The sequence below is a fragment of the Cololabis saira genome, chromosome 3, assembly GCF_033807715.1.
Source record: "Cololabis saira isolate AMF1-May2022 chromosome 3, fColSai1.1, whole genome shotgun sequence".
Classification (NCBI taxonomy): domain Eukaryota; kingdom Metazoa; phylum Chordata; class Actinopteri; order Beloniformes; family Belonidae; genus Cololabis; species Cololabis saira.
Window position 1 is genome coordinate 7,364,699 of NC_084589.1, and position 22,253 is coordinate 7,386,951.

The window sequence follows — 22,253 nt, forward strand, 5'->3', positions numbered from 1 at the left end:
CTGAGATTTGGAATTAGTGGTCAGAGGAGCCTTTTTAAGTGTTGGAACCTGGGAACTGCCTGAAATGTTGGATTCACTGAGGACCTTAGGAATCACTGTGTATGTATTCTGGATCTGCTACATATTTCAAATTATTTGTATATATACTGCACCGGACATGTATAATTTCAAAAATGCATAATAAAAAAAAATGTTAAAAAAAAAATGTCCAACTTCACAGCAAAAACAAACATATTTAAAGCCTAGTTCAAAAAATGGCTTCGGCTTTGGACTCCATAGTTAGATTTCACATTCATAACAGAAATGACAGCTACTTAGTGCTTAGCACCGACTTTACTTGACTCCTGAGCTCCGAATAAAGACCTAACGGAGCATAGTTGGTAGAGTGAAGATAATATGGCTTGTAAACTGCACTAAGAGACTGCTGTGAATGGTTTTGAGTTGTTCTGGGGGGGTTTGGAGGTAAACAGTCACAACCAGCTGTCTTTGCTCCTGACTGCAGGCTGCTAACTGGTGTTGACCAGAATAAGCTGTCAGTTTCCAATTCTTGCAGCGGCTGCTTCCTCTGGTAGAGCCACTTTCGCCTCAGATAATTTAATGAGGATTAACTGATCATTATACCAAGTTCTGTGTGAATACTGGATTCTGATTGGCTGGCAGGTAGGTTAAAAGTGATAACCTACAACTAGAAAACAAGTTTGGTCAAATTGCCCGATAACTTTAATATCATTGCGCTGGATCAACTGCCAGGTGGTAACCACGGCAACGGAGATTCAGAGAAGAAGAGGCGGCTACCGCAGGACGGAGACATGAGATTATACTGAAGCACCTGGGATGTGAAAAGAAAAAAACAAGTAATATATGAGTCTAAGGGGGTATGGAAGACTATTAGGGCCAGGCAGGAGAAAAATATAATGAATATTTTAGAGGAAGATGATTTTTTTTTCATTATGCACTTCGAGAAAAAAGTTGAAATGTCGAGAAAAATGTTGAAATGACGAGATTAATGTTGAAATACAATTTCGAGAAAAATGTCGAAATGCAGAGAAAAAAGTCGAAATGTCGGGAAAAAGGCAAATTGGCTTTACGATATTGATTTGAAACACATATCACACATATGCAGTTGCATAACTTCAGAAACGTCCCCTTAACGTTCCACTCCAAGGATGTAAGTTAGTTAGTTAGTTAGTTAGTTAGTTAGTTAGTTAGTTAGTTAGTTAGTTAGTTAGTTAGTTAGTTAGTTAGTTAGTTAGTTAGTTAGTTAGTTAGTTAGTTAGTTAGTTAGTTAGTTACGGCTGCTGCTGCAGAGCTGTCAGTCACTCTCCTAACTGGATTTGATGGACCAGAGGAGACATTTACACTTTATTCATGAAATTGTATTTCAACATTATTATCGACATTTCGACTTTTTTCTCGAAGTGCACAATAAAAAAAATCTTCCCCTCTCAAATATGTTTTCTCCTGCCTGGCCCTAATACTCTTCCGTAAAGGGGGAGATGTGTAAATGTTTCTAAATCCCCCCGGATGGGGCGGGACCACTGGCGGTATAACTTAATGCTAATTGGACAACAACTACGTCAAAGGTCAAGTCAGTCACAACAACGACAGAGCGTTTAATGAATGAATGAGGAGGAGAATCGCCCGATCACCCTCATGAACAAACTCCCCCTGAATGCCGGCATACATCCAGTAGATACGATGATCCACATGGATCCACTTCCATCGTTACTCACTTACCGTAGCCAGTGAGTAGAGGTTTGGGAACGTTTTAGAAGGGTAAACAGGCCTCATGTAGGGAGCATGGGTTCCACATGTTCCTAAAAAGGACAGAATTTTTGATTCAAAGATTCTTACACCTGTTAAAATCGTTAATATCACAAAATCCAAGAACATGCACCATGTTTTGGTAGAATAATTCTTTAACATTCCCAACAGTGCCACATCAACACTTCAAAACTTTTTACCAGGGTATCATTTTGTGGGGAGGTACAGCCAAAACAATGATCCTTCTTCCACATTACCACATCAGATCTTACTAAGTTTCTCGATGTTGGGCATGATGTTTTTCCCTCTCTTCACATAAGATGCCCTAAATCCATCCACTGACAATATGATGAGCGGCGGACGCACAAACCTGTGCACACAGAAAAACACAGATGTCGTAAAATCAAACTTTATCAACCTAGTTGAGTCTTGTTCTAGTTTAAACGTACCCAGCAGGACATTCAGCAGCTCTGATCTCCTCACATTCATCCTGCAGCCAGGAAGTGTCTCCTAACGGGACCAGAGGGAAAGAGAGAGGTAACACCAAAAGTGAGAAGTTAGTGAGCACGTACAATTCTGTGGTTGTATTAGGGCCAGGCAGGAGAAAAAATATTTGAGAGGGGAAGATTTTTTTTATTGTGCACTTCGAGAAAAAAGTCGAAATGTCGAGATTAATGTTGAAATACAATTTCAAGAATTAAAGCTGCAAGCAGCGATGAACGGTCCTCCACCCTTGTGCACGTTCAGGCTGCAGTGGAAGCTTGTATGACTTGCATGTAGGTTCTTCAGGCCTGGACATTTAGCAGATAACACCACCCATGACTCTTTATATCAAACCATTCAAAAGTTATGGCAGAAAGTAGGAACTATCAAATATGGACCAATCAGATGAAGGGTGGGCGCGCTTTTTGGCGTCTATCGTCGCCACGGTAACGCTTTTGACTGAGAAAAGTAATGCACGTTGTCGCAGGATGGAGACGCACATTTTGATGTATAACACACCTGGGTGCACGTTACGGTTCGGGCCGCATTAACTGCCAAAGGAATGGCATAAATTGCGCCAAAATTACACAATTAATTCAAAATGGCCGACTTCCTGTTCGGTTTCGGCCATGGCGCCAAGAGACTTTTCTTTAAGTTGCGACATGATACAGGTGTGTACCGATTTTCGTGCATGTACGACAAACCGTATTGTGGGGCTTGAGGCACAAAGTTTTCTAGGGGGCGCTGTTGAGCCATTAGGCCACGCCTATTAATGCAAACCATTAAATGTCAAACTTTTCGCCAGGCCTGGCTTGGTGCAAAATTTGGTGACTTTTGGGGCACATTTAGGGGGAAAAAAGATCCTCCTACAGATACAATAGGGCCTTCACACTGTAAGTGCCCGGGCCCTAATTAGCATATCTCGCAAACCCATATTTTAATCAGAACACAGAAAACATCAAGTATCGTAACTAAGGTGGTGGCTTGGGGGTTTGCCCTGTAACCTGAGAGGAAGAGGATTTATACTTAGCAACAAAGCTTTTGGAAAATGGACCCTTGCTTTGTTGGAAGATACAAGGCATTCCCTGAAAAAGACTCAAGAGACTAATTCCTCATGTAAAAAACACCGGTGCATCAGGAAAAATAGTCCCCGGTTATTCACTTCCGTTGTGGCTTTTTTACTTGCGTCATTTTTTTAAAAATTTGCAGCGGCATTTATTATTTTATTTGCTGCAGGGTTTCTTTATATTTGTAGCGTTTCTTTTATTTGCAGCGGCGTTTGTTTCTGTTTGCAGCGTTTCTTTTATTTTCAGCAATGGCGGGTCTCGGCCACTGTACAGCAGGGTTTAAGTTACACGAGTACTAATTGCAGCGCTCATAACTTGCACTTCCTGCTTCTGTAATGTGGTGTATCGCTTTAAGAGTTTGGATCAATCAAGTTTGGATCAATTATATGAAGCTAGAACAGTCTCAAAAGTGACAAAAACACAGGCCGATCCACAAATGCACAGGACAAGATTCACAAACAGAGAGCCAGCTCTCTGCTGCGGTCTGTCTGGTTTTGAGCTGAACGGAGGAAATACAGAAATATCTCCGCTGTTTCTCATCATCAGTTGCTGCATCGGCAGGACTAAGAGACTAAGAGCTCTGCAGTCTCCCGACGGCTCTGGTTGAACGACCCAACAAACCATCTCCCATCGTTTTCTTTACCGAGATCACAAGAAAAGCAGAGCAGTGATCTCCTCTCCATCCCGTGTTGCTGTCTTGTTTATTTATCTTTACTCCACCAGCTGGTTTATTAAACTACTACCAAATATTTAATCACTTTTCTAAGTGAACGGACGCGAACGCAGTTCAAACAGCAGGTGTATCCGCCCCTTTAATCTGATTGGAGTAAATCATCCCCCATGTGGGGTGCGCTCTTATGATTGGCTGAAACAAAGGAAGACATCTGATTGGTTACAGATCCTTCCGTGTTAAAAAAAAACGCATATGTGGATTGAGTCACGTCAGGGGAGTCTCAAAAATTCACACACAAATGCAGCGAAGTCCACAGACAAAAAAACTTTTGTAAATCAGGTTATGTTTGTGTGTGCATCAGAAATACATTTGTGTATCTTGTCCTACGCACATGTTGTGAATTGTTCTGTGCATTTGCAAATCATCCCGTGTATTTCTGAATCTTGTCCTGTGCAGTTGTGGATCATCATGTGCATTTGTGGATCATCATGTGCATTTGTGGATCACCATGTGCATTTGTGGATCACCATGTGCATTTGTCACTTTTGAGACTGTTCTAGCTCCATACAATCAAAGTGGTTTAATGCATTCTTGTAAAGTTTATGGGGCTAAAAGTAGCAAGAGGCAATAAAAGGCTACATTATGGAAAAGTAAACAATTGTGTCATTCAGATGACATCAGACGGCAGCCCCCACTGCTCCTATTATAATAATCCCATGTGCCTGATGGGAATCTAGTATTTATTATTCAGCCTTTTCTCATTTCACCTGATTCCCAGAATCATTTGATATTATGTTCTGTATATGATCATATCTTTAAAGACTTTGCAATTTTACACCGAGAATCATTAATCTGAAATGGTTTGAGATACTCTTTTCATTCCCAGTGACGTCACCGAGCTACTGCCAGGTAATAAAATTACTGTAGTTGCAGGAAGTTCTTCCAGATGTTTCTTTTTAGTAGCACATACTTTTCCAGTCTTTTACTGCCCATGAGAAAATGTATGTGAGACATGTTGCTGGCATCAAATACTAACATTTTTCATGAAATGGTAAAATATCTCACTTTAAACATCCGATTGTGAATAAAATATGGGTTTTTTGAGTTTTTCCAAGCATTGTATTCCGTTTGTATTTATATTTTAGGGTGCTCCAGCTTTTTTGGAATATAAGTTTCAATATAAATGTGCATTTTGAATGCATTACTTACAAAAATGAGTTTAAGCTTGTGGTTCTGTGGACTAGAATCACTAAAAACACCAGAAACCCCAAAACAGCACATGAAGAGACTACAGTACTTAGTATTTATCAAGAATGATGCTGAAATATTTGGAATAAAGTTTATAATAACATAATATATGTAATAACTAGGGCTGTCAGTTTAGCGCGTTCATTTGATTAATTAATTACACTGCTAATTAACGCGTTATGAAAATTAACACAATTAATTATGAATGGCAAAATGCGTGAGTATTTTAAATGTCCGGATAAGTTCCACTGCAAACGTTACAGCTACTAGTACTTGAATTGCTGTATTGAGTCAGCTTTAGTTTTAATTTTGAATGGAGAGTCTGCTTAAGTGCCTATTTGAGACTCAGCGTTATTTTATTTCTGAATTTTATTTATTTAACTGTATTTGTATTGCATTTTTGAATAATGCACCTGGCCTAATTGGTTCGCTGATGTGCTTGAGCTTTTTCTTTTGAATTTAATTTATGAAACATTTCACCAATAAAAATGTGGATTTCAAATCTTCTTTTCTTAGTGTATTCAATTGATCAGTCATGCACTGAAATTTTGCAATGTCCTAGAATTTGAATTATTTATTTGGGGACCTTTAGCAGATATGAGATTAAAATGTGATTAAATAGATAAATTTATTATAAATCCTGTAATTAATTAGATTCATGTTTTTAATCGCCTTACAGCACTAGTAATAACATTTGTCAGTTTATATTCACTTCCTGCACACTAAAGATGCATTCAGAGAAACTTTCAGATTCAAATACTGTTATATTTTGTTGCAACATTAATATAACAAAACATAAAAAGGAATCAAAATCTGACGCATTTGTTTTCGTAACAATCATTTTAGACCAATTCATTCCAGACATCATCTCCTTCTTGACACATGGGAATATAAAAACTATCTGAATAACTTTAGATTAATTGATTCTCCCATGGAGTTGTTGAGGATTAGAGGATTACAGGATATACAGTACAAAGTTCCAAACCTTTACACATCTTTTTGTAGTTGGTGCAGCAGTCTCCTCTGATCAGACAGTCTTCGGAGCAGTGGCAGGCATGCTGGTCGTTTCTGGCTTCTCCACACCGCTCTCTGCTGCATTCATATCCTCCATCTGTGCGTAGGAGGAGCAGAGGAATAAAACAATGTATAAAACATGAGAAAACAAAAGCTGCAGACTCCAAAACCACATAGGTTTGTTTAATCCTGCAGATTATTGAAGCTGGCAATGAGTTTGTAGTTTTTGGTGTAGGTTAGGGCTGGGGATCCATTCAAATGTCAAGAATCGATTCGATTCCGATTCTTAAGATTCAGAATCGATTATCAAGATTTGATTCGATCCGATTCAATTTGATTCCGATATTGATTTGTGTTAGTGTTATTAAAACTGTTTTTTGAGCTGTTGCATGAATTATATGACTGTAGTTCTGAAACATATTAATACTAGTATTATATTAAGATTCAACAGCAAGTATTGCAGCTAATGATGCTGTAAGGACCAATCAGCTCCCAGAATGCTGATAGAACTGCTTTCAGAAACATCATGGGGCAGAATTACCAAACAGATCCAGGGAGGAAACAGAGACGGATGAAATCTGTTTTATTTTTTAACACATTCCGTTTAAATTTTTTCCATTTTCGGTCTGTTTCGGTTTTTAATTTTTTTAAATTTGGTTTTTAGCATTTTATGCAAATGTAACCCCAAGACAATGTAACCCCAAGAATGCAACACCAAATGTAACCCCATAAAGTAATGAAATATAGACAATTTATGCAATTTATAACTGAAAACTTTACTGTTTTCATACATTTAAACATATTTTTTTTTTTAAACTTTATTTTTCCATTTTTCAATTGGTAACAAAATCAACAGACAGATACAAGAAAAACAACAAAAACAAAAACGGGTGGGGGGGGGGGTCACTACTGTCTTACATATTGACACCATTTTGCCCATCTTACAACATATAGCTCTGTTTTGAGTCGTAAACTGTAGGTAATCTGTTCCATTAATCGTATTTCCTCAACAATATCACGCCATTGTCTCAGGCCAGGTGGGTCCATTTTCTGCCAATTTCTTGTAATGGCTTTCTTAGCCGCAAGAAATAGAATCTTAACGATGTATATGTCTTCTTTGCTAATTACATCCCCTGGTATCAGTCCAAGGTACATAACTCATGGATCCTTAGGGATCTTATATCCCAAAGTTTTCTCCATGGCTGTTAGGATCCCATCCCAAAATGCTTGCATTTTTATACATGCCCAGAAAATGTGAGAGTGGTTGGCACTCAATTGCCCGCACTGTCTCCAACAATATTGTCGTTCACCCAATTGTTTATTTTTAATTGTTGGAGTAATAAAAAATCGAATTAAATTTTTCCAACCAAATTCCCTCCATCCTTTGGAGCTTGTTGACGTGTGTTGGGTCTTATTCATGGAGTGCCAATCATCCTCTGACAACTCAATGTTTAATTCCTTTTCCCATTTTGCCTTTACATACATTGTATTTCTCCCCTGTTGCTTCATTAAACCTCTATACAGTTTGGAAACAATTCTTGAAGGAGTTTGCTTATAAGCTCCTGTCAACACCTCAATCACATCATTCCCTTCCAATGAAATTTCTGTCTTAATTTCTGTGTCATAGAAGTGTCTTAATTGCAGATATCTGTATAAATCACGATCTTCTAATCCATATTCATCTTTAAGTTGTCTAAATGATTTAAAGTGTTGTTTTTCTGTAAGTGTAAACATAGCTGTTATCCCCTTATCTCTCCACTTTTCAAAGGTCCTATCTGAAATTCCTGGACTGAATCTAGATGTGTATGAAGGCCAAATCAACCGCTTACTCTCTCCAGTCAGCTTGTATTTCTTGATCACAACATACCATGTTTCAAATGTTTCTCTCATAATTGTATTTTCGTCCTTAAAATCCATATGTTCTTTTCCACCTAATCTAGCCTGTGGGGGGACCCGGCTCATATTCTTTTCGATGTCCTTCCATCTGGCTTGATAACTCGGGGAGCACCAATATACTATGTATCGTAGCTGTGCAGCGTAATAGTATTCTCTAAGACTTGGCAACGCCAATCCTCCACTTTCTTTGTCCAGTTGAAGGGTTTTAAATCTTATCCTGGGTCTGCCTCCTGCCCATATGAATCTTGATATCAGCCTGTCCCATGCTGAAAATTGTGAATCTGGTATTTTAACTGGGAGTGATAGGAATAGATTTAGCAACCTAGGCAAGAGATTCATCTTGATCACATCAATTCGTGAACTGAAGTCTAATACTAATGTTGACCACTTTGCTACATCTCTTTGTATTTTATCATTTATATGATTATAGTTTAGCTCGTAAATTTTGTCAAATTCCTTGGTTATTTGAACTCCTAGATATTTTATTGACTTAGTGTTCCAATTTAAGTTATATTGCTTCTTGATTTCATTACTTGGTTTATAATTAAATGTCAATACCTGAGTTTTTGATATATTAAATTTGTAGCCTGACATCAATCCGTATTCTTCCATAGTCTTTACTAATTTGATAAACGTCTTATTTGGGTCCAGAAGGAAGGTAATTATGTCATCGGCAAACAAGCCTATCCTGTGTTCTTCTTTTGCCATCGTGATTCCCGTCAATTCTTCATCTTGTCTTATTATTTGAGCGAGCGGCTCTAAGAAAATCGCAAAGAGGGCGGGGCTAGCACAACAACCTTGGCGAGTCCCTCTGTACAATTTAAAGGCGTCCGTCAGATGTCCATTTATCTTAATTCTAGCTGATGGGTCAGTACACAATGCCTTTATGCATTTAATGAATTTATCATTGAATCCCATTCTCTCTAATACTTTATACAGGAAGGCCCAGCTGACCCTATCAAAAGCTTTTTCTGCATCAAAGCTGATCAGAGCAGTGCTTATATTGTGTTTATTTATATGTTCTGTAATATGGAGGGTTCGTCTGATATTGTCCTGCGTTTGTCTTCCTTTTATAAAGCCTGTCTGATCTTCATGTATCAAGTCAGGCAGGTAGCGTTCCAGTCGTTTTGTAATGATAGATGTAAATATTTTATAATCCACGTTCAAAACTGATATTGGGCGATATGACTCACAGTACTCTTTATTTTTCCCTTCTTTAGGGATAACCGATATCAACGCATCCCTCCAGGATGGGGGAGTTATAGCTTTTTCAAGCGTCCAGTTAAAAGACTCCAATAGTACCGGGGCGATCTCTTCTTTAAATATTTTGTACCATTCATTTGGGTAACCGTCGCTCCCGGGACTCTTATTAGACTTCAGTTTACCTATGGCTTTATCCAATTCATCTCTTGTAATAGGGGCGGTCAAATATGTATTTTGCTCTGTGCCTAGTGATGGGAGATCCAGTGACGACAGGAAATGTTCTATTTCGTCAACATCAACCCCCTCAGGTTGTGTATATAGGGTCTCATAGTAGTTTTTAAAAATCCTATAAATTTCTTGTGTTTGTTAAAGGATCTTTGATCTTATTTATTGAGTTTTTTATTTGTTGCGTGCGAAGATGCCTTGCTAATATTCGTGTTGCCCGTGGGCCTGATTCATAAAAGGTTTGCTTTGAGAATCTCAGTTTCTTTTCTAGTTCCTCATTCATTAGATTTTCTATTTGTTTCCTCACGTCTTTGATCTGAGTCCCTATTAAATCTTTGTTGTCACTTTTAGGTTGAGTTTTTTCCAATTTTTCCAATTCCATCTCTAATTGGTCATATTTCAGTGTCCTCGCCTTCCTCATATATGCTGTTCTTGATATTAGCTTACCTCTCATAACTGCTTTGACTGTATCCCACACAGTAGTTGGATTGACCTGACCATCATTATTGTCATTTATACATTCTTTAATTTCAAATTTAATTTCCTCCACTGTGGATTTTTTATTTAAAATTCCAGTATTCAATCTCCATATTGTACTCCTTGGCTTCTTATTTAAGCATATTTTCAGATAGACAATATTATGGTCCGATATATCTGCTGTTCCAATTGTGCATTCATGAGCCCTGTGCCTATCTATGGTATTCATCAAAAAAAAATCCAATCTAGAATGTACTTTATGTGTAGCCGAGTAGTGTGTGAATTCTTTATCCCTTGCATGGATACTTCTCCAGACATCGAACAGGCCTGCCTCTTTTATCAGGATATTCAGGTCTTTTGATTTTGGGGATCTGTGTCTGTTTGTGCTTGTTGTGTCCAAATGGTAGTTCAAAATTGTATTCCAATCCCCCGAACAGACAAGGATGCCCTCACTTTCAGAAATAATCAAGTCAAATAATTTTTTGAAAAAAGTTCTGTCACTCTCCGGAGGAACATAGACATTCACAAAGGTGACCAAAACATTATCCACCCTGCCTTTGATTATTACATATCTACCGGCATCATCTCTTTTTTCTTTAATTAGTTCAAAGTTTACTGAATTAGCTATCATCGTCACCACCCCTCTTTTCCTGCTATTTTTACATGAACTAAAATATGAATTTGAGTACCCAAAATTTTTTAACTTCTCGTGTTCCTGTTTTGACATATGTGTCTCTTGCAAGAGAACCACTTGGGTCTTATCCTTCCGAATTTTAGCGAGCAGCCTGCTCCTCTTAACCGGGTTGCTCAAGCCATTCACATTTAGCGAAGCTATTTTCAAATTATGTGACATTATTTATTTAAACATGGAAACAAAAAAATGACATTGCAATAGTGTTGCCCCCACCCAAGGGAAAAAGAAAGAATAAAACCAAACAACACAAACTGAACATAAAAAATAACTGACCTCCAAACTGGGAGGGGATAACTCCTCACCGAGACCCCGTTGGTGGGTCGAGGGAAAGTCCAATCACTAAGAAAGGGCCCTAAAAATAGGGTGGCTGAGCCGTCGCATGAGACTAGCCCCACCATCCTAAAGTCCAACTAACATGAGGTTGTCTCTCCCAGACAACTTGAAAATATATACAAAGCCAAATTTTACTCCACTTCAGTCCTTGTATTCCAGCTTCATAGTAGCAATAATCACACCAGCTTAGAGTGTTGTGTTTTTTTTTTGTTTTTTTTTGTTTTTTCTTGTTTTTCCTCTTTCCTCTTTTTTTTTTTTTTTTTTTTTTCTAAATATCCATATCACCTCTTTGAATCACTTCTGGCCGGCCCGTCCACTTTGAAAACCCTGAAGTTTATTCCTCGCTCTCTGGGTGACGTCAGCCTCCGCCCCGCGAGGTCCCGTCACCGTCTGCCAGGATCCCAGCAGCTCTCCCAAGCGCGCTCCCCAGTCAGTCTCACCTGCGGGCAGGGCCGCCTCCTCCTCCACCGTGATTCCCCGTCTCATCAGCTCCGCTCTCGCCTCCGCAGCGCTGCTGTAGAATCGAGCTCCTGTCTCCCAGTGGATCCGCATGTTTACAAAAGGGGTTTGGAAGCGGACTCCCTTCATTTTCAGAGCTTTTTTAATAGCATTATACCCCTTGCACTTCTTAACAACCTCTGCCGTGTAGTCGTGATCAAAATAGAGGGTCTTGTTATTCAGCTGGATTTTTCCCGCCTTGGTTTTCTTCCATGCCTCTTTTAAAACCCGTTCTTTGATCGCAAATTCCTGAAAGTTGATAATGATTGCTCTCGGGGGTTTATCCGGAGCGGGTCTCTGAGGTCCGGTTCGATGGGCGCGCTGTATTTTTAGCTCCGTGTGTTCCGGGACCGGCAGCTTGGAGCGTATGAGCGCCTCGACAAACTCCGGCACCGAGTCCTCTCCCTCCTCTCCTTCCGCCACTCCGAAGATACGGATGTTATTACGTCTGGATCTTGACTCGAGGTCGTTCAGTCTATATTGCAGGGTTCTTTGCTGTTTAAGGCAGGTATCGAGAGCCTCGGTCGCATCAGTCGCCCATCTCTCGACTGTCTCCATCCTGGACTCAGCTTCTTCCACCCGGTCCGTTAGACTGTGAACTTCTGCTCCGAGTCGATCAAGCTTACCGTTGATTTCTTGTCCAAGCTGCGTGATTTCTTGCCTCAAGGTATTGTTGTCACCTTTTAAGTCAGTTTTTAAGTCGTTAATTGCCTTAATTATGTCCGCGGGCGCCATGTTTGTTTCTAGTTCTTCGTTGCTGTTGACTCTGGTCGCCGTCGTGTTTTCCTGTTTCGTAGACTCCTTTCCTTCAGTTTTTTGGCTTATAAGTGTTCTTCCCTCATCCATCTATTCTTATTATCGAATGATACTGAATTTTGAGTTAGTTTATGGGTTAGTTGTGATATGTCTGGGAGAGCGATCTCGTCGTGCGTCTGGTCACTCCATCAGCCAAACCGGAAGCCCCATTTAAACATATTTAAAGGCAAAAACATGGCAGTAGTTATATTTGTGTCCAACAAAACATTCCTTTTTTGGGCATAAACAAAAAATACCAAAAGTTGTAATGTAATGATGAAAAAAAAACGTAATCTTTAGACATACAAATCTATTTTTAGGAATTAATATGAGAATTGATTCAAAATCGGAAAATAGATTTTTTCAACACAGGCCTAGTGTAGGTAAGACCTGACGTTGTCAGGATGAGATTAAAATGTCATGTTCTGGGAAGATTACAGTGGTTGTTGTGTTGCTCAGCTGTGGTGAGCCAAAGACCAACAGGCAGGAGGATAAAACTTTAATTCAGACCACCAACGATGGAAGTAGCGGGGGGTGGTGGGGTTGCGTTGTTGCCACAGCAAACAAGAGAAGAAGAAAAGACATCAAAGACCTACAGCTTGCTCAAAAAAAGAGAAAATGTTTAAGTGTGTGCCATTAAGTCTATGACTCCTTTCCTGCTCATAACAATTACCTGTTTAGCTGGAAAATCAGGGGTAACATTCATATCTGGATGTTTGTAAGTCTTGATCCAAAAAAGAAAAAAGTAGCTTAAATGAAAACAGTGATTCAACTCATTCATGTGTAAGGCATGTCTGCAGATTAAACCTGTCTCACTTCCTTTACAGAACAAGGTAACATATTGTAGAGTAAAACTATGACCAGGACTCAACATCTCAAGGCTTTTGACTTTCACAGGCTTGCAATCTTTTTTTGTCTTAAGTAGGTCTTATGCTACGGAAGCATTCACATCAGAAAAAAAAAAAATCTGCTCTGTTTTTCTGAATTAACGAGTTAATTATCTCAGAATTCCGAGAAAAGTGATCCTGGAGAAAAGTTGCAATGTCCAGCAGATCAGAATGGGCTTTCCGTCTGAACAACCGCAAAGTCCTGAGGTGCCTGTGCAATCTATATAACTTAAAGACAAGAGTATCTCCCAATGTTTCAAACCAAAAGCAAAATAAAACTGGATTAAACTGGACAGGAACATGTTTGCTTCCATGAAATCCAGCTCTCAAGTGAATGACAGCTTCTTGCAAGTTGTGAGGTCTCTCGTTAATTCAGAAAAACAGAGTACTTTTTTTTTTTATTAAAACTTTTCTCGGAATTCTGAGATAATTATCTCATTAATTCAGAAAAACAGAGCAGATTTTTTTTCTCAAGTGAATGCAATACGCTTCCGTATTAACCACCAATACCATGCTCTTCTATTTACACTTTCTGATGTTGTTGTGAGACATCATTAACTTGTAAAGAACTTCCTCACAATATCTGACATTCGTCTAATCCTTCTAAGGGGCAAAGCACAACAAAAAAAATCTACTTTATTCTTTTCAGCACATGGTGATGCTATGATTATGAGCATTTATTATGAGTATATAGATCTGACTCTGATCATACACAGGAAATCTGAGCTCTAATCTAGAGCTCTAGCTGACCATATATTCATGACAAATCATCAACATTCAACACAGTGCTAGAATCACCACAATAAATGTAGTTGAAACAGATGTCATAAAACATTAGATGTTTAGTGTCCAACATTTTTAAATGTCACTGGAGACATTTATGTATTCTGGAGCTTGACAAAGCTCTGAAAAAGCCAGTTTTGTTGTGGAAAAAAAAAAAACAATGATAAAAATAATTAAAGCTGCAAGCAGCGATGAACAGTCCTCCACCCTTGTGCACGTTCAGGCTGCAGTGGAAGCTTGTATGACTGGCATGTAGATTCTTCAGGCCTGGACATTTAGTGGATGAAACCACCCACAACTCTCTATATCAAACCATTCAAAGGTTATGGCAGAAAGTAGGAACTATCAGATATCCACCAATCAGATTAAGGGGCGGGGCTAAGTTGCACCAATTATATTCAAGGACTCAAAACCATGTCCGATGACACCACCTACGAGTCTTTATGTCAAACCATTCAAAAATTATTGCAGAAAATCGGGGCTATCACATATCGACCAATCAGAATAAGGGGCGGGGCTAATTTGCATCAATTAAGGTGAAGGAGTCAAAACCGAGTCAGATGACACCACCCACGACTCTCTACGTCAAACCATTCAAAGGTTATAGCAGAAAATAGGGACAGCCAATCAGAAGAAGGGGCGGGGCTAATTCATACCAATGAAGGTCAAGTACTCAATACCGAGTCCGACGACACCACCCACATGTCTTTATCACAACCCGTTCAAAAGTTATGGCAGAAAGTAGGAACTATCAGATATCGACCAATCAGAAGAAGGGGCGGGACTAATTTGCACCAATTATGGTCAAGGACTCAAAACCGTGTCCGATGACACCACCCACGACTCTTTATGTCAAACCTTTCAAAAGTTATGGCAGAAAGTAGGAACTATCACATATGGACCAATGAAGGGGGGGCACGCTTTTTGGCGTCTAGCTTCGCCACGGTAACGCTTTTGACTGAGTGTTATACATTTTGATGTATAACACACCTGGGTGCACGTTACGGTTCGGGCCGTATTAACTGCCAAAGAAATGGCATAAATTTCGCCAAAATTAAACCATTAATTCAGAATGGCCGACTTCCTGTTCGGTTTCGGCCATGGCGCCAAGAGACTTTTCTTTAAGTTGCGACATGATACAGGTGTGTACCGATTTTCGTGCATGTATGTCAAACCGTATTGTGGGGATTGAGGCACAAAGTTTTCTAGGGGGCGCTGTTGAGCCATTAGGCCACGCCCATTAATGCAAACCATTAAATATCACATTTTTCGCCATGCCTGGCTTGCATGAAAATTTGGTGACTTTTGGGGCACGTTTAGGGGGAAAAAAGGCCCTCCTTTTGTCGGAAAAATAAAGAAAGAAAGAAAAAAGGAAAGGAAAAGGAAAATTCCTACAGATACAATAGGGCCTTCGCACTGTAAGTGCTCGGGCCCAAATAATAATAAAAAAACATTACAGATACAATAGGTTCCTCCCACCCTTGGTGCTCGGGCCCTAATTATATTAATACTAACATGCATTTCACAAAGTCTAAGATGCTCTACCTAGCCATTAAAATGTCTACCTCTGAATATAACCAAGCAAATAATTAAGAGTCTCTCTTTGGAAAGTGTTGAAAGTTTCTCAATCCTTCAACCACAGGCCAGGAGAAACATCCTGTGGGCATGTAAAAGATGTTAGTTTAAGAAAGATCAAATCAAGCAAAGAAATCAGATCAGGATATGTGCACTCCTGGGATGACGGGCAGCTGTTGGAATGTCTTAAACTTGTGAATATTCATTCTTGCTGGAGATTTGATCTCATTTTAAAAGCATTTCCAGAATGATGGGCAGCAACAATTGAGGCTATTGGATTTGTTTTTGCTTTGAGATCATTGCAGATGTGAAAGAAATTACTGTTAAAAAGAAAAGAAAGCAGATCCTTTCCTTGCTTCTCAGACTCAAATAGAAACAGATGAAAAAGCGATCTCCAGATCTTAAGCATTTGATCCTGCCTGTTTTATTTGGCTCTCTCCGCTCACCTTACGCCACAGAGAGCCTTGACTCCCTTGTGCTTGACAGACAGAAGAATGCCAACAATCTGGGAGACATTTAAGGTCTTTAAATCACAGCTGAGAGATTAAAGTAATAAGAGAGGAATTGAAACTATGTGGGAATTTGGGTTGAGAGGTTGGGAAAACAATTGGGGAATGTCAAGAAGTGTAGGCAACGTAGTACCTGTCTGAAGGCAGAGCTGGTCGAAGTCCGAGCAGCAGCCATTGTAGGTCTTGCACAAGTTATCACAGCGGCAGTTTGACGGCTCCATCTCGGTCAGCTCAAAGCACCTGTTCCTGCAGGAGCCCGACGTTGGCAGGTACTGAGACGCAGAGCGATCTGAGGAAAAGAGATAAAGGGTTTTTCCTCTTTAATCACCTTTAAGTAATTTTTGTTTCTCCACATCAAAGCTTGCAGACGGTCACTGAACATATTTGGCCACTGAGCATTAAAAGGGACCTATTATGGCATCTAATCCCTATTTTAAACAGGCCTTGAATGTCTTAAAAACAAGCTTTTGATTGTTTTTTCTATATAAATTAGAAATTCAGCCTCTGGGCCATGTCTTTATCTTCCCATTCTCTAACCTCATTATCTATGCAGGATTCTGAGTGGGCGGGGCTATGATAATGAGGCTCTGTGCTGATTGGCTGCCTGAATGACGCGATACACCGCTACGAAAAAATGGCGGAAGCTCCGCTCTTTTCTTCGTGTGTGGGTGATTTATTTTTTATTTTTTGGGGGTTGTTTTGGTTTTTTGCACAATAGTTGTCCTTATCACTTTGATTCACTGTGACCGGAAAAGCTGGAAGCTAAACAAAGTATCAACTAGTGCTCTGGGGGGGTATTGCACCGCGGAGAAGTCCGGATTCACGACGGCGTCACGGCAACGGCGTAGGCTCTGCGTTGGTTTAACGCAGAACCTTAAATCAGGCTTTATCTTTTCATCTAGTTATTGTGTTTATTTATTTAGCTCTTTTATTATCTTTAAACCTTTAATCCATTTTTAATGACTTTTATTCTATTTTATGTTATTTGTTATTCATCTTAAGTTTTGTATAGATTTCTCTAAAATTTTACACTTTTATGCATTTTTTTTAACTTTCTTTTAATCTTTTAGTTTTCAGCTCCAGTGTTTCCTCAGGGGGGTCGTCCACACTGGGAGGTGTGCCTGCTCTGCCCATGGGGGTGTCGTCATGGGGGTCCCTCAGGCCTGGGTAGCTGGGGGTGGGACTCCACCTTCTGTGTGGTGTCTGTCCTGGTCTCTCCGGGTTGGGGGGGTCTCTGTGGCGATGCTCCTTGTGGTCGTGGTCGGTGGAGCCTCTCGGTGTGGACGGCCACCCATAGGTAGGGTTTTCCTCACCTGGATCGTTAGTGCTAAGCCATGTCACCAGTCCACTTACTGTGTGTGTGTGTGTGTGTGTGTGTGTGTGTGTGTGTGTGTGTGTGTGTGTGTGTGTGTGTGTGTGTGTGTGTGTGTGTGTGTGTGTGTGTGTGTGTGTGTATGTCAGTCGCTTCACGAGTGACATTTGTAGTTATAGTGTTAAGAGTTTTGCTTCACTCACAAGAGTTTCCTCATGCGGCGGATGCTATCACTAAAGCTTTCAAAAAGCTTAATAATTCATAATTAATTTTTATTTTAAGATGTAATTCCTTTCTCCACAGGAAAACTAAGGTTTACAGTTTACAGCTTGTATTAACTCTGAAGAGAATGACATGTCTGCTGTTGTGTGTGTTGGTGCACATAATTACTGCTACAAGAAAGCTTAAAGGGGACCTATTATGGCATCTAATATCAATTCTAAACAGGCCTTGAATGTCTTAAAAACAAGCTTTTGATTGTTTTTGCTAAATAAATTAGAAATTCAGCCTCTAAACCATGTCTTTATCTTCCATTCTCTAACCTCATTATCTATGCAGGATTCTGAGTGGGCAGGGCTATGATATCACATATCACATATAATGATCACACTGGACGGCTCATCCAGGCGGCTGTACAGACACTGCAGAATTTGGTTGCTTTCCTCCTTCTCTCTTTATATACAGTGCCTTGCGAAAGTATTTGGCCCCCTTGAACTTTGTGACCTTTTGCCACATTTTAGGCTTCAAACATAAAGATATAAAACTGCAATTTGTTGTGAAGAATCAACAACAAGTGGGATACAATCATGAAGTGGAATTAAATGTATTGGATATTTCAAACTTTTTTAACAAATAAAAAACTGAAAAAGTGGCCGTGCAAAATTATTCACCCCCTTTACTTTCAGTGCAGCAAACTCTGTCCAGAAGTTCAGTGAGGATCTCTGAATGATCCAGTGTTGACCTAAATGACTAATGAGGATAAATGGAATCCACCAGTGTGTAAACATGTCTCCGTCTAAATGCACCTGCACTGTGATCGTCTCAGAGGTCCGTTTAAAGCGCAGAGAGCATCATGAAGAACAAGGAACAGACCAGGCAGGTCCCAGATACTGTTGTGGAGAAGTTTAAAGCTGGATTTGCCACAAGCTTGCCACAAGCCACCTGGGAGACACACCAAACATGTGGAAGAAGGTGCTCTGCTCAGATGAGACCAAAATCGAACTTTTTGGCAACAATGCAAGACGTTATGTTTGGCGTAAAAGCAACACAGCTCATCACCCTCAACACACCATCCCCACTGCCAAACATGGTGGTGGCAGCATCATGGTTTGGGCCTGCTTTTTTTCAGCAGGGACAGGGAAGATGGTTAACATTGATGGGAAGATGGATGGAGCCAAATACAGGACCATTCTGGAAGAAAACCTGATGGAGTCTGCAAAAGACCTGAGACTGGGACGGAGATTTGTCTTCCAACAAGACAATGATCCAAAACATAAAGCAAAATCTACAATGGAATGGTTCACAAAAAAACATATCCAGGTGTTAGAATGGCCAAGTCAAAGTCCAGACCTGAATCCAATCGAAAATTTGTGGAAAGAACTGAAAACTGCTGTTCACAAACGCTCTCCATCCAACCTCACTGAGCTCCAGCTGTTTTGCAAGGAGGAATGGGCAAAAAGTTCAGTCTCTCGATGTGCAAAACTGATAGAGACAAACCCCAACAGACAGACAGACAGAAGACAGTAGAACGCAGAGCGTGACAATATTTAATCCCACAGATGAAAGATCATACATTAAAGTCTTTGGACTGGTTTGAGAGTGACGGTCATACTTTGGTAAACTAGCCGAGCTGCACTTATGTAGGTGACACTTCGGGCCAATCCCTATACACCCCCTACATTCTACCGCTAGCCCTCACTCACTACCACTCACTACACAGGCGTAGGGTCCTTGTAATGTTCCCTAGGGATTGGGACACCACTTGCTCCGTCACTGCGTGGTTTACGTTCGGGTACGTAAGCGACTGCGTAGTTACGTTTGCACATACGTCACACCATATCAGGAAGCCCAGAGCTAAAAGCTGTTTTAATTTCAGCTGTAGCGCTGTTAATATGCCACTTTATTAAGTTTTAATATTTTTTCAGGTGTAAAAGTAACCGTTAAGATCCCCAACCTGGGCTCAGTTTATCCAAATAACGCCTGTTAAGAAATTTGCTCCGGCGTTTTCGGGGATGAGAGCCGCCGGCTCGGGAGCTGATTGATGATTCCGCGTTAAATCAACGCAGAGCCTACAGCGTAGGGTACGGCATAGGGTACGGCATAGGGTACGGCGTAGGGTACGGCGTAGGGTACGGCGTAGGGTACGGCGTAGGGTACGGCGTAGGGTACGGCGTAGTACGGCGCGCGTCGCCGCGTAGCCTACGCCGTAGGCTCTGCGTTGGTGTAACGCGGAACCATAAATCAGCCTTTATTCTGGCGAGATCTTCGCGACAACAGGCAAACTAGTGATTATGTACATCCACTGAGTGAATATTATGAAAGTAAAATATATATTTCTCACTAGAAATGTAATCAAAACACATTTTTATGCAGAAACTAACTCAAAATATTGATTTTATTCACTAAAAAATAAGAAATGTCCGCCATGTTTTTTTGTTTTTTTATTCAGTCTGCAAATGATGACGTAAAGCATTCTGGGAAATTTTTCTAGCCTTCGGTCAGCTGGTCAGTATCTGAAATCCCTCGCTGTGAAGGGCTAGATTGATACCCCCTAAACAACGATATCCCCACTCCCCCTAGATGCAAAGAGGAATTGGGACACCACTACCCTCATGGGAACGCGCAAAATGTAGGGGTAGTGCTGAAAAGTAGGGGTAGGGGGGATTGGGACTGGGCCTTTGAGTACAGGACAGCTTTTTTCCCTCTCTAGCCATATGTAAGAACATGACCCATTTTGGCTCCTGGCTTGCAGTGTGAGAGCCCCCCCCCTGACCTGACTGGACACGCTGGAGATCTGAGAGGGACATGGACTAGACTTCGTGCTACATTTCTAACAACACGCTCCTTGTGCAGGAGAAACATGCTGACAGAGAGAACCTGAGGATATCTGAGTTTCCAGTGAGTCTGTGTGTTTAGTTCCAGCGGGATGCTACGCTACATTCTGCAACTAGTGTGACTCTGCATCTGTGCTCCACGTGCATTAATTAAGGCACTGCATTCGAAGTTGTTAATGCTGCGTGGAGTGTGTGTGTGTGTGTGTCGCAATGAACTGATGGAGGGCCAAGCTTTCGAGATAACAGATGGACTGTTAAAGAAACAGGAGACCACGAGTCTGTAAGGCGTTGGAAGCATGTCTTTATCTTCTCGGTACACTGCCCCCTGTAGGTTTGGCTGCTCATAGCACCTTAACAGTTATTTATGCAGCTTCGTGTAATTTATGGTATTTTTCAAAATGTAGAGGTGGAAATATCCGTTTTTGTAAATGTGTATACGTGACCTCAAAGGAGAGTTTTTCTTGTCACTGTTTGGCTTTCATGTTTTTCTCCCATTAGGGGACTTTTTTTTAATTTGCCATTGTTTCTTTATTATTTACTCAGGGGTCATGTTTGGGGTCTCTGAAAAGTGTCTTGAGACAATTAGTATTGTAATAGATGCTTTAATTAAAAAAAAATGAATTAAATTGAATGTTGTAGTCAAAACATCAAACACAGTTTTCAACCATGTCTTTTCGCTTTTAAGGTAAACAAATTGAGCTTGTGAAGTTGTATGGTGATGAAGATTGAAAAATAGGATACTTTTATTCTGATCATTAACTGTAATGTTTCAGTAGACTCGAAATCTGTGTGTGTTTTTGAAATCGAGGTTTTGTTTTGTTCGTCGGTCTACATAAAACCACAAACAGCTGGTGAACTTTGTTTTGTTTTGTTTTTTTTTTGCTCTGAATCAGCAAATAAATGTCATTGTGCCATAGACAATTTAAAAGAGGATATAAGGAGAAATCGCCACGTCTTTCTCTCAACAGCAGGACATCTCCAGCTCAGATAAGAAAGTACTGTAGGGAATACCGAGGTATTCCCAGGAGTAGCAAGAGATATAATGTCAATGTGGAAGAGCAGCAACTCTTCTCCGAGTCTCTCACAGATGACTGAACTTCTCAACCCATCTCTAATGGTGCTTTTCCACTAGTACCTACTCAGCCCCAATCGACTCGCCTTGGTTTTGCGCTTCTCCACTAGGGGTCTAACGTGCTGAGTAGATACTTCTCTGTATCTATTCTGCCGAGGTTCTAAGCTGCTGAGTCGGCTGTATCTGACATCATCACACTACAGGCCACTGATTGATCGGGGGGTTGGAGTCAGACGTCTGAGTTAGGAGGAGGAAATCAGAGAAAGAGACTCTGACGGATTTTTATTCATTTTATTCAACCAGCAATGGCAGCAAAAGTCTGTTTCATGATCCAATTCTGAGGGTCAGATGTTCATAAACCTGGTGCTGAGGAGAGAATTAAAAAGATCTAGACGGAGATAAGGAACGACCAGATCTACCAGGAGCTCTGTCTCTTCATAGCTGCTCACGGCTCCAAATGACTTTTCAGCAGGACGGAGACAAACTAAAAAAAAAAAGCGTCACCGCTTGAAGCTTCTCTAATTTCTTTTACTTTATTTATTTTTTATTTTTTTATTTATTAACATACAGTGCAAACAACGACAAAAGACGACATGAGTGTGTGTGTGTGTGTGTGTGTGTGTGTGTGTGTGTGTGTGTGTGTGTGTGTGTGTGTGTGTGTGTGTGTGTGTGTGTGTGTGTGTGTGTGTGTG

At 40.3% G+C, this 22,253-nt stretch overlaps 1 protein-coding gene across 1 annotated transcript in view; it reads right to left on the reverse strand.

Moving 5' to 3' along the window:
* Positions 1 to 22,253, reverse strand: part of LOC133424995 (ectonucleotide pyrophosphatase/phosphodiesterase family member 2-like) — a 71,497-nt gene that overhangs the window by 42,186 nt on the left and 7,058 nt on the right. The window contains exons 3-7 of the mRNA XM_061715627.1: positions 16,258 to 16,413; positions 6,221 to 6,346; positions 2,214 to 2,274; positions 2,037 to 2,134; positions 1,738 to 1,817 (exon numbers count right to left, since the gene is read on the reverse strand). Coding sequence (XP_061571611.1) covers positions 1,738 to 1,817; positions 2,037 to 2,134; positions 2,214 to 2,274; positions 6,221 to 6,346; positions 16,258 to 16,413 — 521 coding nt within the window. The remainder of the gene's footprint in view (positions 1 to 1,737; positions 1,818 to 2,036; positions 2,135 to 2,213; positions 2,275 to 6,220; positions 6,347 to 16,257; positions 16,414 to 22,253) is intronic.